Below are 16,396 nucleotides of genomic sequence, written 5' to 3'. Positions count from 1 at the left end.
CCAGGGAGGCCTGTAGTCCTGAGACTGGGACGTGGGCACGAAGGTAGCCTACGGGCTGTGCAGAGCGGGCCGGAGAGATGGTCCTGCCAGACTGTGCCAGGTGCTCTTTAATGACGGCTAAATAGAAACAGGCAAGGAAGGGTTTGATAGAAAACAGTTTCAACAAGACCCAGGGACATACCCCAGGGGCTGTGGGGGCAAGTCTTGTGCCAGCCTGGCCGAGGCACGACATCTCTTCTGTGGCTCCTGGGACAGCCACCATTTCTAGCCCGGGCCTGGGTCCCCAGAAGGCCGGAGTCCTCTGCTGAGTGGGCTGCGGCCCTGCAGGCTCCACAGTTTCCACAGGCCCGACCCGGGCCTGGCCCTAGAAGAAGTCTGAGGCTTTGCGCCGGGCAGGGAGCTGCAGCAGGTTGTCCGTGATGGAGGCGGGGTCCTGGCTGAGGGGGGTGCGCGCCGCAGAGCCAGGAGCTGGTGTGCTCGTGGGGGTCTGAGGCCCACCGGCTGGGGTCTTGAGGTGGGTTGAACGTGCTGGAGATGGGGTGTAGCTGGCCCGCAGGGCCCGGTCTGTGTACTTGCTGGCCGTCCTGCTCACGAGGCGCTGCAGGGCTGGGGACATGGCTGGGCTCAGGCCTTTGGGGGTGAGGCTGGGGTAGAAGGGGTGGGTGAAAGAGGCACCATTAGGCCTGATCAGGTATTGCCAGCAGCAGGGCTTTCCATGGCCCCACAGGAAGATACATGGGTGATGTGTGGTCACTACTGGCTGACCATACAGCACTGTAGCCAAACTTAAGGTCAAGTAGTGGTGCTGCCTTTAGTTGTGGGGTTGGATGGACCCTGTCTCTCCAAGGAGGACAATACACCTGCTCCCACAGGGCTGACAGGTGTGCGTAAGTGGGACAAGGGGCCCTAGAGATGTGCCGAGAGGAGGCTGAAGGAAAGGACAGAGGGGCCTGCATCCTGGTTCATAAAGGCTGCGCCCTGGACCCGAGGAGCCGCCACAGGAACCGGCACAGGACCCCTGGGCCTGCCCTGCACAGTGTGTGTCCACACTGCATTGGGTGGGGTCAGGCACTTCATACCTGGCCAAGTTCTCCGTCACTCTTCTCAAGGCCTCCTGCTTCTTGGCCCGGTTCTTGGCGGCAGCCTCGTTGGCCATCTTCAGCCCCAGCCGTTCCCTGCGGCCAGGCTCCAAGATCTATGAGGCAAGTGGGTGTGTGGGTGGCCTGCTGCCAGGTCAGGCAGTCCCTCGCTGCTGGGGCACCTGCCTCTCTCCCGTGGCCCCCTGCGATCCTCACAACCCATTATTGCCTCCCTAAAAGCCCCCGGAAGGCCCCTGACCAGCTTGGTGAGCTGCCCACCCGCAAAGGCCCAGGCCTCCCACCTGTCCTCACAGTTCCCCACAAGCCAGCACTGCCAACTTACGAACCCGACAGTCTTTTAGGAAAAAGGCGGTCTGGTTTGAATCTGCTTTCCTCTGATTACCAGAATAAACTGCCTGTTGACTTTAACTTCCATTGACCTTCTCTATTTCTTTCCAGAACTTCCCGAAATAGATCCTTGTCTTATTTTTCTATTAAAGTGCTTGCTTGGGATCCCTAGGTGGCGCAGCGGTTTGGCGCCTGCCTTCAGCCTAGGGCGCGATCCTGGAGACCCGGGATCGAATCCCACATCGGGCTCCCGGTGCATGGAGCCTGCTTCTCCCTCTGCCTGTGTCTCTGCCTCTCTCTCTCTCTCTCTCTGTGTGACTATCATAAATAAATAAAAATTAAAATTAAAAAAAAAAAAAAAAAAGTGCTTGCTTAGGGATCCCTGGGTGGCGCAGCGGTTTGGCGCCTGCCTTTGGCCCAGGGCGCGATCCTGGAGACCCGGGATCGAATCCCACATCGGGCTCCCTGCATGGAGCCCGCTTCTCCCTCTGCCTGTGTCTCTGCCTCTCTCTCTCTCTCTCTCTCTGTGACTATCATGAATAAATAAATAAAATCTTTAAAAAATAAATAAATAAAGTGCTTGCTTAGGGGCAGCCCTGGTGGCTTAGTGGTTTAGCGCTGCCTTCAGCCTGGGGTGTGATCCTGGAGACACCAGATTGAGTCCCACATCGGGGTCCCTGCATGGGCCTGCTTCTCCCTCTGCCTGTGTCTCTGCCTCTCTCTCTCTCTCTCTGTCTCTCAAGAATAAAAAATAAATAAATAAATAAATAAATAAATAAATAAATAAATAAATAAACAAATAAAGTGCTTGCTTTCTTAAGGTTTTACTCTAAGTTAATGTTACATTAAGCTCTGCCAAACAAACTCCTTCTCAGTTATTTGCTTTCAGTGTCATTCATGACTTTTTTTTTTTTTTTTGCTGTACTTAAGCCTACACCTCACATGGTATCACCTACACCTCGCTTCCATATCTCTTCCATGATGTCTCTCTTTGCTTTACTCCTTCCTACCTTTATCTCAGATTAAACATTGACTACTGGGCAGCCCGGGTGGTTCAGCGGCTTAGCACTACCTTCAGCCCAGGGCATGATCCTGGAGTCCCGGGACTGAGTCCCACATCGGGCTCCCTGCATGGAGCCTGCTTCTCCCTCTACCTGTGTCTCTGCCTCTCTCTCTCTCTGTGTCTCTCATGAATAAACAAAATCTTAAAAAAAACAAAAACAAAAACTAGCACTTAGAGATGGGAGGTTTAAAAAAAAAAAAACAACATTGACTATTATTGTCTTCTTATTGTTTTGTATTTACGTTTTCTGTACTTAACCCTTCCACTTCGGGAACTCATTCTGCCGTGCGTACCAAGCACTTTATGTCCAAATGCTCTTGCTCAGCACAGCTTGAACGGTCGTCTCTCAGGTACCCTGAATTCGGATTTGGACTGAGGTTTGTTCATGATCTCTTCCCTGTTGCCTGGTAGGCTCCAGGACCAGGGGAAGACCTGTGATATCCCCACACCCCCAGCGTGCCCTGACACCTGCTGGCACAGGCTCCTCTCCGGTTTTTCTTGGTTATCCTCGGGTCCCAGACAAATTTAAGAACCAAGGTGCCAAAATCCTCTGCATACATTCTGTCTGGATGTGTGTTCCTTCTCTGAACGAGAGCAGTGCTATTACGGGGAGGCAGCATAGTGTGGCCCACACTCTCTGATTTTCCTTACATAAGCCTGTAGCACTAGCCTGTGGTTTCTTTATGAAAGCTAAGTTACTGCTAGTTAGTCCGAACTTCTTCTGCTACAGTGAATGAGATATTTCTTGTCTTTTCTTTTTTTTTTTTTTAAAGATTATTTATTCATGAGAGACACACAGAGAGAGAGGCAGAGACACAGGCAAAGAAGCAGGCCCTATGCAGGAAGCCCGATCCTGGGACTCCGGGATCACGCACTGAGCCAAAGGCAGACGCTCAACCGCTGAGCCACTCAGGCGTCCCAAGATCTCTTTTTCTGTTGCATTTCAAACTACACACTGCAAGTGTTTAGAGGAACCAGTTCAAGACAACCTCTAGCCTAGCTCCCCACGCGGCAGACCTACATTAATGGCAGGTTCCATGCCTAACCCTTTGGGATTTCAAAGCAGATGATGTAACCCCACACCCTTTGTTCTCTGCAACAACACTGACTTCTGCCTCCTGCAATTTCCTAGCAATCCAGGTAGGGAGTGTTGGCCCAGCACCCTGAGAACAGGACTGCATGCTCCCAGCTTCCAGCGACTTCTCTTCCTTCCTGTTCCAAACTACACCAGTCACTCAGTTTCCCCAACAAACTGTGTGTATACCGGAGCACCTTGCCTTCCCAAAGCCTCTCTGGGGCCTGCCTAGGCCACTCGATCTCCACAAACCACCTGGCACCCAGCTTCCCCACCCTACCTGGTCCAGGCCTCATGAAACACCCCCTCTGACAACTTCTACAAAACTGGTGCCTCCTGGTTCATGCTCTCTAACCGGAGGCCTCTCTCTGCAAGCACGCAATCCTTCTGAGGACACAAACCACATCCCATGGAAAACTGGGGTTCTAGGGCCCTTCCCACCCCACAGGCCTACAAGCTCAGAGGGCCATAGCTTTGGTGCCCTAGCCCCACACCGGAGTCCCTCCCTTCACCCACACCTGTGCGCAGTGCTCTGGTCTTATTCAGAAGTGCAGTGCTTGCACAGGTGTGTAGCCTGGAACATGGCTTGGCGCTTCAGTTGGTTCTGCTTTGACCAGTGGCAGCTAGCCCATCCTCTGTGCATTGAACTACAAATGCTCAGATGGCCATATGCCTGCTCTGGGTCCCCTCCGAACTCCCCTCATCATGACTCACCTTGAAGGCTGGTCCTGGCGTCCTGTCCACGTAGGGGGTTTCAGATCCTTCAACTCTCAAGGGAGTGTTTTCAACTTCTCCCCAGGTCATCAGCGGTGACTCATTCACACCTGCAGATGGACAGCTCACAGTCACTTCAGGCCAGGGGATGCAGATGGGGGTGGGGTAGGTGGGCAATACCAGGCCCGCCCTGACAGCCAGCTCCCACCATGCGTGTCCCAGCTAACAAACATGAAGGCTGGCAGTAGCCCACTCTCCTTCCCTAGGACTCTGGAACTCTGGCAGCTCGGCCCTCTGAGAGGACAAGGCCACTTAAGGCCCAAGGCAGGTCCAGGCTCTGACAACTAAAGGGCTTAGCCTGGAAAGGTGGCTCCGCAGAGAAGCTGGGCTGGATCAGCTAGGCTCCCAGCCTAGCACATGGCTGTGGGGGTCTCCTGGAGGTTGCTATGGCACCCCACCCAAAAGGAGACACTTGGGGCCTTTCAGAGCCCAAAACTTCCCCAGAACCCTGGGCAAACCTGTAGCACCTCCAGATATCCTGGCCTAGGTCACATGAACCAGCAGCCCAGGATACAGAGGCCAGTGCTTGGGAGGGCAGGACACCACATGCATGGCTACACCATAAGACTGTCCTCGAGACTCATAAACCTCCTGTGTGAGGCCATGCGGGGCTGGGGCCTGAAGCCTCCTCCCTGTGTCCGTCCACCTCGCCTCCCTGTGCCTGGCCTCTCGCTATGCCCTTCAGCATGCTCACCACAGCCCATCTGTCCAGCAGAGCCCCGACACCCCTGGTTCCCAACTAAACCAGCCTGTTCTGCTTAGGGCAAGCATGAAGACTGCCCAGCTCCATAGGCTGGGCCCCATGCATCTCAGGTCAGCATTACCTGAGAGTCCAGCCCACCCACAGCCTTGTTCAGCCCTGTCATTGCACAGGTGGGACACTGGGTCCCCGAGTCACATGAGACACGTGGCAAAAATGGAGAAGTGTCAACAGTGCTAGAGCCACTTGAGTAGCCCATCTCCCAGAGGCAGTCTTATCAGGGGCCGGGCTCGTCAGCAGGTCCACTTCTCACCAGGGGCAGGAGAGGGTGTTGCAACAAATCCAAATCCGCCTACTCGTGGGGAGTCCTGGGGGATTAGCTCCTTGCCATCAGGGCCCACCTTGCCCTGTTTGTGCTGGAACAACAAGAGAGACTAGTGTTAGGGGGGCCCAAGCCCACTCTCTCCACCTAGCTGATGCACAAATGCATAGGAACATGCTGGAAACACCTCCCCTCCCCAGGGCAGACCCAGAGCTCTGTGGGTGGTATCCCCCTTGGAGAAAGAGAAGAAGACTTTCTCAGAGCAGGGAGCAGCAAGGGAAGCTCCCCCTCCCTCTGTGCAGGGCAGTGCCGGGGCCCTGGGCGTCAGGCTATATCCCCACACAAGCTGCCCTCAGCAGCTCCTGACTTAGGCCCTGCTCTGACCTCTTCCCCACAAGGCACCGGCAGAAGCCTCCAGGACAGTCTCCCCATCTCCTGCCTCACTTCAACCCTATGACCACTGGAGGCACCACTGCACCATGACTCCCAGACTCAGAAACCCCTGCTGTGTACCCCACCAAGCTTCACCCCACCCTACCCTGCGCACCCCATCTATCTATCCCTGTCCTACCTGGTGCATGGGTGTGGGTCTGGCCAGCCTAGGCTGGCTCCCAGCAGCCTCCCTTCTTTCATGTTCTTGTCCGCCAGGGAGCTGGCACAGAACTGACCCACAGAACGTCTCTGGCCAAGACAGTGCCCCAGTGGTAACCCATACAAATCGAGAAAAGGCTCAGGTCCCTGCTGCAGAGGAGCCCCACATACTCACATGCTGCTAGGTTCCACCTAACCCAAGAACAGTACCAATTTAAGAAAGGAAACCAAGATCGGGGAGATGGTGGCTGCCCACAGCCAGCCCCGGCCACTCACCTGGGCGTTGAGAGCGGCAGCCTGCTGCAGCTGGGATCTGCTCAGGGCCTGGCTGAAGGGATCCCTGAGGAAGCGAGTATTCTTATGCACCACCTGCCTCGGCTTCTTAAACAGCTGTTCCTCATCTGGGACGCCTGATGGATGCAGGAGAGATGGCAGCAGTGTCAGAAGGGTGGGTAGGCCCCACTGCTGCCCCACACTCATGGCTCGGGAGAGAGAGGCCAAGTCATTCCCTGGTGACCAGAAGTATGAAGCTGGGCAAAGCGCTTACATCACCCTCTGCCTGGAGGCAGACCAGGACCCCTCCAAGTCCCGTACACCGGGGAGCACAGATACATCCTCAAGGCCCGACCCAACACACGGTCCCACCCGCTGCCGCCTGCCCGCCCACCCTCCCTGCTCACCCTCTGGGTAGTACATGAGGGAGTTTTTGGCCTTGTACTTCCAGGTCTCCACGCCAGCCTGGCTGCTCTCGATGGCTTGGTGCTCTGCCGACGGAAGTGCAAGATTATCTTTCTGCCTCTGTGTCACAGGGGGAAAGTGAGGGTCAGAGAGGCCCTAGGCACTGTGCCCCTGGCCCAAGGACTCCCTCCACGCCGACAGAGGATGCCTGTGCCCCTGTACCCAATGACACCTTCTCAAACTCCTCCTCGGCCTGGTAGAGCCACGTGTGGCGTGCCCGGCTCTTCTCCTTCGCCACCTCCATGATCTCCTGGAAGGAGGCGTTGTCCTCACTTGTGTACCGGCTCAGGAAGACATCCAGGCTGGGCAGAGGCTCCTTCTCCTCCTCCTCTCCAGCCTCTCCTGCTCAGGGGCATAGGTGGGGTGACACAGAACCACAAACAGCATAAATGCTTTGTAGTCACTCAATCCCAGGACCCGTAAGTAGGGTGGGAACCCTTAGCCTCATTGTGGGTCTTCTGGTGAGAACCCACACTGCCAGACCACTCCCCTGGGGATCACCCCCCTAATTGCCCAGGGAGCGCTCAGAGGCTCTCCTCAGCTGCTGGATGTCAAGTGAAACATATGTCTGACTCACACAGGCCAAGGCATATCCAGGGGTCAGAGAAAAGGCGGGTGATCACAGCAAGCCTTGCACTGCCCAAACTGCGCCATTCCTATAGGACCTGCCTCTAAAGCTCCAAGCTCTCCCTCCATCCTTACCCTGCCTGCTCCTCTCTTCCCGGTACCTGTGCTACATGTGGGTGGATGTCACCTAAGCCTCCTAACCTGCTAACAGGCCCTGAGGGCAGGACCCCGTAGGATCCAGTGGTCCAGATGGGGCCTCACAGGCACTGGGCCACAACCCCAGCCGCCCCACCCACCACCATAGGAAGGGGAACCCCCAGTGAGGTGGTGCCATTGCACTGTGTACAGTAGTGCGCACTTCAGAGGGACCGTCAAGAGGAGAGTCTTGTCTTCCATTCCACTGACAGTCTTCACCACCTACTACTTGCTACACTGTACCAAGCACAGTGGCTAAAAGTTCCAAGACAAGACCCAGGGTTGGAAAGATGAGAACTCAAACCCCATTGTATCACCAAATAGGTCTGAAACCTGCAGAAGCTACTCCTTCCTGAGCCTTAGCTTCCTCACCTGTGAATGTGAACAATGATGGTACCCACCACCTAGCTTATTGATATGGTTCCTAGATCTGCTGACAAGATGTATCTTTAAAAAAAAATAAAGAATCTGAGGGGTGCCTGGGTGGCTCAGTTGGTTCAGTGTCTTTCTGACTCTTGGTTTGAGCTCAGGTCATGATCTCAGGGTTGTGGGGTCGAGCCCCACGTTGGGCTCCCCACTCACCACGGAGTCTGCTGGAAATTCTCTCATTCTCATTGCCCACCCCGTTATTCGCACACGTGCTCACTCACTCTTTCAAAGAAATAAATAAGTAGAATCCCAATAAATAAGTAGATAAGAATCTGTAAATCGCCTGTGACTCATCTGCCATGTGCAGTAGAAAATCAAGCTCCAAGGACACGATGGACTAGGGTAACTCCACAAAAAGCTGGATTTTGAAAGGGAAAATATCTCATCTATGTAAGCACACAGAGCATCTACAGCACGCTGAAGACTAGAACCTAGCAGAGAACAGGAACCATCTTGTCTGCCTGGGCCCTGGTCTTCTACTGACAAAATCGTCCACTGATCCTGAGAAAGTCACGTGGCAGTGCACACTTGTGTCCAACCGGGCTCAAAATGCTCTCTCCTAGAAAGACTCCCTCATAAAAAGTTGGAACATGTCATGACCCCCCAACATATGTGTTGGAGAAAACAACTTATTTGTTCTACTCCCACAACATGCCATGTGCTGTCCTAGGTGCAGGATACATGCACAGAAGCAAGACAGAGAAGCTCCTGAAGAGAAGAAAAGCAACAAACAGAAAAAAATGCCTTTTTAAGTGCCATGTCATACAGCAAGGAAACAAAAGCCAGGCAGGAAGGCATGCTGGGGGGTGTCAGGAAAGGGTTCCATAAACGGTAACATCTGAGCAGAGGCTTGAGGGGAAAAAAGGGGAAAGCCGTGCAGTTACCCAGGGGAAGTGACTGACTGAGAAGAAACAAGTGCAGAGACCCTGAGGCATTCTAAGACAGCAGCAGGAAAGGGGTCCTTCGAGGACAAAGCACACTGGGTAGGCGCTGGCACGCCGTGAGCAGGCTGGGGACAGAGGTGGCAAGATCCCCATTCCACAGAGGAGGGCCAGAGGCTCGGAAAGCTGCCCACGTCTGCCTCCCAGACCAATGCTCTTTAACCCCATGGCTTGCCATTTAGGCAGAGAGCCTTCAGGGATGCACAGGATGAGACTTGCAGGCAAACCCCAGGGCTCACTCACCATCGCCATCCTCCAGGCCCCTGCCTCGGCCCCGAGGCTTGTTGCCCACCACTCCGGTGCCTGTGTGCACATCAGGGGTTTCAAATGTGGCTGGAGTCACATCTGGAAGGAGGGAGGGAGTAGGGATTAGAGCCAGCCTAAGGCAGCAGTTCAGCAGGAGCTCCCCTTACTGCCAACCACTGAGGCTCTTACAGGGTGGTGGGGGCTCCCGGGACATCTTGCCCAGGGCAGAGCCAAACTTGATGGCGATCTGCCGCATCCGTTCCAGGTCTCCATTCTCCTCAGCCTCCAGGTACTCCTTCTGAGCCTGCAACTTCTCCACGTCAGGAAAGAAGTCCCTTTGGATGACTGTCTGGAGACCCTATCAGAAGTCAGAACAAAAGCCAGAGGTCGCATCTGCCTCTCCTCTGCCCCTCAGTCTAGCAACATACATGCTAAGGTCCTTGCTGATGCCCCCAACCTCTAGCCAGCCTAGTGATCCCCTGAGCTCAGCTGCACTTTCTAACGAGGATGAGCATCCCCTGTGATCTTGCGGCAACATCTGACATTACTCCACGCTCATCTGATTTCCATAAAACCTTTCTCCCCTCACTGGTCACTCTCATGCTCCTTTGCTAGCTCCACCTCCACACCAGCTGGATCAAGGTGGGTGTTGCCCCTTCATTCCACCTGATACCTCTTAATTCCAATGGGATCCCTTTATCTGGATGATTTCAGCCTGTCACCCCCACCAACAGCACGGGGTTGAGATTCCCCAATCTGTTCTTCCAGACAGACCTGATCCTAAGCTGCTCATCTATGTACCCTTCTATCCACTAATGCCAGCTGCCTATCCCAGAGGCCTCCCAAAATTAACCAATCCAAAGCCAAACTGATTTCCTCCAATCTCCCTGCCAGCTCCTTTCCCTGCATATTTGCTGTAATATTAAAACCTACTTCAAGGATCCTTGGCTGCCCACTAACTCAGCGATGCTGATGCAATCAGAGGCTGTCTCCAAGACCTCCAGCCTCCGCATCTGCTGTTACAACTCTGTAGAAAGTCCTCTTTGCCACCATCCTTCCACACGCCTCTTCATGCTTTAATAAAACACCTTGTTTCCCCGACCGCCCCCCCGCCCAGCGCACACAAAGCCGCCCCCTCTCTCCCCTAATACTGCCGGTGCCTCCCCCCATCAAGGACACCTCTCCCTGCACTGTATTTACTTGGCTCTCCGGCTGTCCACACCCCAAGAGCACAGACTCGGGTTGCCCCACCTCCGCAAGGGTACGAGTCCGCCACGACCCGAGAGCAGGGACCCGACAGGAGCGCGAGGCAGGGAAGGGACCTCGAATCCGCTAGCGTCGCATCAAGGTCTTACCTCGATGTACTCTTCTTCGTCCAGGACCCGTTGCTTGCTCGCCGCAGCCCGGGCCTCCCCTGGGGCCCGCTTCCTCCGGGGCCCGGACGAGGGAGGAAGCAATAGCGCCGGGGTTGACGCTCCAGGCGTCTCCATCGCTATCCCAGGACCGCTCTGGCGGCGCAGGTACGGAAAAGGGTCGGGAGACGGTGGGGGCGGGACTGTGCTAAGTGCGCAGGCGCCCACCACAGTCCACCAATGGGAGAGCCGCGCGTTTCGAGGCCAGCCCGCGCTCCTTAGTGACGTCACCAAAAAGCCTTGTGGGAATTGAAGTCTTCCAGCAGCCCCACTCTGGTCCTGCGACTCTGAACTACGGGCACCAGGGGGCGCTGTGGTGGGAGAGACTAAGGGATGTGTCCTTCACTCTAATAGCGAACATTTTCAGCGCTGCGAAATTGAAACGCCTTGAATTCCAGTTTCTCCCAAATCATCATTGAGCATGCTCCTGCGTTATTAACAAAAACACATTTTGGCTATAGATGGGTTTGAAAGTTTTTATTTAAACTTTATACAAGATGAGAACCCGAGGACCATTTCTTCTGGATCGTTATCTAACAAAAGAAAAAAAAATCCGATGGTCTGGTAAAGAAATGTCTGGTTAAACATTATTCAGTCCGGGGACGCCCGGGTGGCTCAGCGGTTGAGTGTCTGCCGTTGGCTCAGGGCATGATCCTGGGGTCCGGGGATCGGTTTCGAATCGGGTTCCCTGTGCGGAGCCTGCTTCTCCCTCTGCCTGTGTCTCTGCCTCTCTGTGTGTGTTTCTCATGAATAAACAAAATCTTAAAAAAAAAAATTCAGTCCCTTTCGGCGACTATACGGCTGGAAAGATTGTGGCTGGGCCAAGGACGTCAGGTCTCCCTGTCCTCCTCCTTTCTAACCTTTCCCCAAAGCCCCTCAATAAAATGGTTTGATAAAAAAATTTTTTAAAATTTAAATAAATAAATAAATAAATAAATAAATAAATAAATAAATAAATAAATAAATAAATAAATAAATTCGGTCCCTGAACACCACAGTGGGCTTTCCAGAAGAAGGCTAACTGTCTTTGAAATGGACCAGAAAATTGCCCAACCACTTTTCAGGAATGATCATGTCTTCCCTAAAGGAGGTTGTGAATGATGCCAAACAGGTAAGTTCTGCCCCAGAACAAATTCGTATTATAGGCAGTCATTCCTTTATTCCGTGGGAACTCCATGGTGACGGGTCCTGCCCTGTGGAGCTGACAGTCGAATGGGGAAGACAGACACTACGCAGATCATCCCACAAACAGGCATAAAGCTCAGGGGACAGAGAGTGCAAAGAAAGAGTTTGTACTTGGGGAATCTTCCTCTACGGGGCAGGCAGGGGATGTTTCCTTGGGGAGCTGCCGAGCTGGAGAATGAACAGACGTTGATCATGTGGAGGGCAAGAGCAGGTGCAAAGTTCTCGCAGCAAGAGGGAGAAAACCTTTGGATACAAGGAGTGCAAGGAGCGGTGAGGTGTGAGATGGACACCGCAGGGGCCGGGGCCGGGGCCGGCTGTGTGGGGCCTCGTGGGTCTCGGTGAGTTTTGTCTTTAGGAACAACGGGAAGCCCTTGGAATGCTGTAGGCCGGGGAGAGGCGGGTTCACATGTGCACCCTGGGTCGGATGGAAAAGGAATTACAGAGGAACCAGAACGGCTGCAGGTGGACAAGCTGCAATGGGCTAGGTGATGGATGATGGCATTCCCATCAGGTTGCTACCATTGAACCTGGGGAGAAGACAGTTTCTGGGATTGTCTTGGGGAGTAAAATTGATTTGCTATAGGTTAACTAACCTGAATTTTTAAAAAGATTTTATTTATTTATTAATGAGAGACACAGAGAGAAAGGCAGAGACACAGGCAGAGGGAGAAGCAGGCTCCATGCAGGAAGCCCGACTCGGGACTCGATCCCATGTCTCCAGGATCACACCCTGGGCTGAGGGCGGCGCTAAACCGCTGAGCCACTTGGGCTGCCCACTAACTTGAATTTATATAAAATTCAAAAAAAGTATTGGTTTGCTGCTGGCCTGGGTGTGGTGGGTGAGGGGGAGGAGGGGTGCGGGTGATTGCCAGCTCTCTGGCTCATGCACCTGGTTTGCAAAAGGAAAGTTTGCCGCAGACAAGGTGGTTTTGAGGCGCTGCAGGCTTCCAGGTGGAGTAGTCAAGGGAACAGTGGGACATAAATATCCAGCTCAGGGAAGAGGTCTGGGCTGGAGATGTAAATGTGGCAGAGATACAGGAGTTGGAGCCTGAGGTGGAAGTGATGAAGCAAGGAGAGAATGGAGCGGAGGGGCCCATGCCTGGGGCCCAGCCTGCAGGATGCCCACGTTAATGGGCAGCTTGTAGGGGGTGAGCCTGCCAAGGAGCAGCTAGAGAGAAAGGAGAGAAACGAGGACAGTACAGTCACTGGTCCTTCGCAGGCAGGGCTCTGATCACGGCCGTGCAATGACGAAGAGCCAACCGGGAGGGTCAGGGTCCCAGGGTCCCAGGGCCCAGCCAGATGAGGGCATCCCAGCCTGAGGGAAGCGCTGCTGGCGCACTGTGCAGTATGCGAGGATAAGGCCAGCATTCAGGGGGAAAGCCTGTGACAGCCACAAGTGTGTAGCCTGAGGGGTGGAGGTGAGTGCTGTTGTCCCGGAGGCTCCCAGCAGTTAGACGGCTTGGGTGCTCAGTGTTCTCTGAGCCGGCCAGCCTTGGAGAGTCCTGGGAGTGGTAGCCCTGGCTTCTAGACCTTTAATGAGTGGACTGCGTCTGCTTTCAGATACCCCCGGCCCATTTCCTCCAGGACCCGTAAGGAGGCAGAGCATGGTCCCCAAGCCAGGTGCCAGGTGCCCTGAGCCCACCAGAGGGGCCTTCGGGGGGAACCAAAGCGACCTTCCTCCACCCTGGGGTCAGGACGATGGAGAGGAAAACGGACACTTTCCAAGGCAGCGGCAGGGGCATGTGGTGCATCCTCCCCAGTCAGACTTCCTCTGGCCCCAACAGGAAGGCGGAGAGGGAGGCAGACACACGGCCTGGAAACCCGCCAGAAGGAGGAAGCCAAGGATCTCCACCCATGAGCAGTACCTGGAGGCCAGTGCAGGCCCCCGGGGGTGCTAGGCCATGATCTGTGGGGTGGTCTGCTGTGCTGGGGAGCACAGGGACTGAGGACTCTCTGGGCTGCGCTCCCCAAGGCAAGGTGGCCCCCACTCCTTGGATGTGGGAGTGGAGCCACGGCGGACTTTAAACTCTGGACTGCTTTTGTGCGGTTTGCAGTTGCTTTTTTATTTCCCAGGATGCAGGCGAGGCTCACAGAATTAAGGAGCGGGGCAGGGAGATGACCTCACCCAACGCTCTTATCCCACAGCTCTGGACACCTAGGCCTGGTGCAGGACACGCAAGCCGCAAGCCGACCGCCCCAGAATGCTCGAAACCTCCAGAGGCGGGGTCGAGGGAGCCGTGTGCATGCGGGGGAGGGGAGGGAGAGGAGGCTTCCGGGCCCCCTGCCCAGGAGTGGTTCCTGTCCTGGGGGGGGGGGGGGGGGGAGTTGAAGCGGACCCAGCCCACCGGCCCCCAGGGAATCCTCCCGACCCTAGTCACGGGGAGGAGAGCACGTGGGGATGCTCAGGGCTCCCTCCTTTCACCGGGCAGGGCCGGGGCGGGGGGGGGGGGGCACGCACGGCCGCCCCTGCCCGAGCGCTAGCTCCAGGCTGCGGGAGCCCCGCGGCCGCTCTCAGCTCGGTTTCGGGCGGACCCGAGTCCTCCCCGGCGGGCCCCGGGGACGCGGCCAAGGCCACGAGCGGCTTCCAGGCCGTCAGCCGCTCTCCTTCGGGGGCTTCTTGGCCCCGGGGAGGAGCCTCGAGGTGGCCGACCGCTTCTGGTGTCGCCACTTGGCCCGGCGGTTCTTGAACCAGACCTGAGGGGCAGGAGGGGCGACTCAGGCCCAGCCCGGGCCCCGCGCCCCAACCCCGGCCCGCGCGGGCGCCTCCCGAGGGGCGTGGCGGGGGGCGGGGGGCGGCGCGGGCTGCGGGTCCCCCCGTCCGCGGCCCCGCAGCTCGCTGCTCCTCCCGGCTTCCTCCACGAGCCGCAGGAGGCCGTGTATCCGCGAAAGTAAGAAAGTTTAAACCGAAGGAAAACCAGCCCTACCTGCCGTCCAGGTCCAGCGACCCCTTCCCGCCCCCGCCCCGCCCCCGCCTATCCGAGGAGGGGGGAGGGGAAGGGGGCCGCGCGGGCCCGTCGCGGCCCGTCCGCCCGTCCGTCCGCGCGTCCGTCGGTCCGCGGGCACCCACCTCCACGCGCTCCTCGCGCAGGCGGATGCGGCCGGCCAGGCGCTCGCGGGTGCCCACGTCGGGGTACTGGTTCTGCACGAAGAGCGCCTCCAGCGCCTGCAGCTGCTCCTCGCTGAAGATGGTGCGGTGGCGCCGCGTGCGCCTCTGCGGGCCCGGCCCGCCCGCGCCCGGCAGCGCCCCCGAGCCTCCCGCCGCCGCGGCCAAGGGCGAGGGCGCCGCGGGGCCCAGCCTCAGCGGCCACGGCAGCCGCGCGCCTGCGGGGAGGGCGCAGTGAGGCCCGGCCCCGCCCGCCCGCCCGCCCGCAGCCGCCCCGCGCCCGCCCCGCGCCGCCCCGCGCCCACTCACCCAGCGCGGCGGCCGCCTCCGGGGGTCCCCGGGGCGCCGCGCGGGGTCCGCAGCAGCAGCAGCAGCCGCAGGGCGCGGCCTCGGGCGCCCCGGGCTCCCCGGGCTCCGCGGGGCTCTGGCGGCCGGCGGGCGGCGGCGCGCGGGCGGCCCCGGCGCTGCGCTCGGGCGGGCTGGACAGGATGTGGTCGATGGAGAAGGGGCAGGGCCGCCCGGGGCCCCCGCGGCCCGCCGCGCCCCCCGCCGCCGCCATGCCCGCCGCCGCCGCCGCCGCCGCGGGGATATATACGTCGGGGGGAGCGCGCGGTAATCCCCGGGCCGAGCGCCGCGTCCACGCGGGCTAATCCCGCCGCGCCGGCCCGGGCCGCGCTAATCCCCACCGCGGCGGCGGGGGACCTGCTCCGCCTCGGCGCGCGGGGGCCGCGGGGAGGGGCCGCGGGGAGCCCTCCGCCCCCGAGCTGCTGTTCTGTCCCCGGAGCGGAGGGCCGCCTCCCCCTGCCCCGGGGCCCGGGCCACCCCGACCTGGCCGCCCCCGTTGCCCTCCTGGCCGAGCCCCGGGCTACGTCCCGCAGTGGCCCCTCGTCCCCTGGGGGCTCTAAGAGGGCGACGGGCAAGTCTGGAGAAAACCACCCCAACTGCCAACCTCCTGGCCCCGACTCTGGCGGGCTCCTGCCCCCAGGGGGGCCCAACTGCACTGGCAGCCCCCCGATCGCACCCTCTCTGGCCCCCAACCTCCCACCCACTTCACAGCGGGACCCTCAGCCTCCTGGAGGCAACGGGGAGCGGGAGCTCTCTGCTCACCACCAAACCTGGATCCCCACCGCCCAGGCCCCCAAGTCTCTACCCCCTCTACTGGGTCACCCGGCCTCCTCCGCCTCCCAGACCCCATCCAAGGCCCCACCCCAGTGCTCTGCAGCCACCCCTCCTCGTGCTTCCTGTATGTCCCAGAATCCCCTCCAAGAAACCATGAAACACCCCAGCCCCACCCTGTCGGTGGCCCAGCTTCTGGAGAGTGACTGGAGGGCTCGGTGCCCCCCACTCCTCAGGCCGCCGCGGCCCACCCCTGGGAGGTCACGCTGCCCAGCATTGCTGACCGCCTGCACTTGCCAAATTCAGTGAAGGCCGTTCATCCTCAGGTAAGTAGCCCCGAGCAGCCTGTCAGGCGCCCGGCTTAAGACCCTCTTCCCTGGACCCCTGGAAAAGACACGGTTGGCTCACGGGACTGAGCACCAGGCTGCGTGGCTCATATCCCAGCCATCACTTCCTGGCTGCAGGAGCTTCCAGAGGTTCATCCCCGCCCCCTGTGCCTCGGTTTCCCAATC

At 57.9% G+C, this 16,396-nt stretch overlaps 2 protein-coding genes across 2 annotated transcripts; both read right to left on the bottom strand.

Annotated features, from left to right (window-relative positions):
* Positions 1-89: 89 nt before the first annotated feature.
* Positions 90-10,615, bottom strand: ESS2 (ess-2 splicing factor homolog). Its single transcript, XM_025474884.3, has 10 exons — positions 10,424-10,615; positions 9,258-9,426; positions 9,066-9,167; positions 6,863-7,032; positions 6,633-6,750; positions 6,229-6,362; positions 5,353-5,455; positions 4,280-4,389; positions 1,080-1,195; positions 90-644 (listed from the first exon to the last, which is right to left on the bottom strand). Exons 1-10 carry the CDS (start codon positions 10,556-10,558, stop codon positions 365-367), a joined length of 1,437 nt encoding a protein of 478 aa, XP_025330669.1. The 5' UTR covers positions 10,559-10,615; the 3' UTR covers positions 90-364.
* A 327-nt stretch (positions 10,616-10,942) lies between these two features.
* On the bottom strand, positions 10,943-15,321 carry GSC2 (goosecoid homeobox 2; the record flags this gene model as incomplete). Its single annotated transcript, XM_035706438.2, has 3 exons — positions 10,943-14,359; positions 14,733-14,986; positions 15,078-15,321. Coding segments are annotated over 3 exons (600 nt in total), but the record flags the coding sequence as incomplete, so codon positions are not given.
* Between the last annotated feature and the right edge of the window lie 1,075 nt (positions 15,322-16,396).

Source organism: Canis lupus, chromosome 26, assembly GCF_003254725.2.
Source record: "Canis lupus dingo isolate Sandy chromosome 26, ASM325472v2, whole genome shotgun sequence".
NCBI classification, from domain to species: Eukaryota; Metazoa; Chordata; class Mammalia; order Carnivora; family Canidae; genus Canis; species Canis lupus.
Note: the sequence above shows the minus strand (reverse complement) of the source record. Positions and strands in the feature narration are given on the sequence as shown.

What these genes read in the sequence shown, in the direction of transcription:
- ESS2 (XM_025474884.3), bottom strand. Translation starts at nt 10,558, where the DNA reads ATGGAGACGCCTGGAGCGTCAACCCCGGCGCTATTGCTTCCTCCCTCG. An exon ending in CCGGGAGCCCCCACCACCCT is followed by an intron (nt 9,168 to 9,257) that starts GTAAGAGCCTCA and finishes CCCTCCTTCCAG; the next exon opens with ATGTGACTCCAGCCACATTT. An exon ending in CGCCAGGACCAGCCTTCAAG is followed by an intron (nt 1,196 to 4,279) that starts GTGAGTCATGAT and finishes CTTGCCTCATAG; the next exon opens with ATCTTGGAGCCTGGCCGCAG.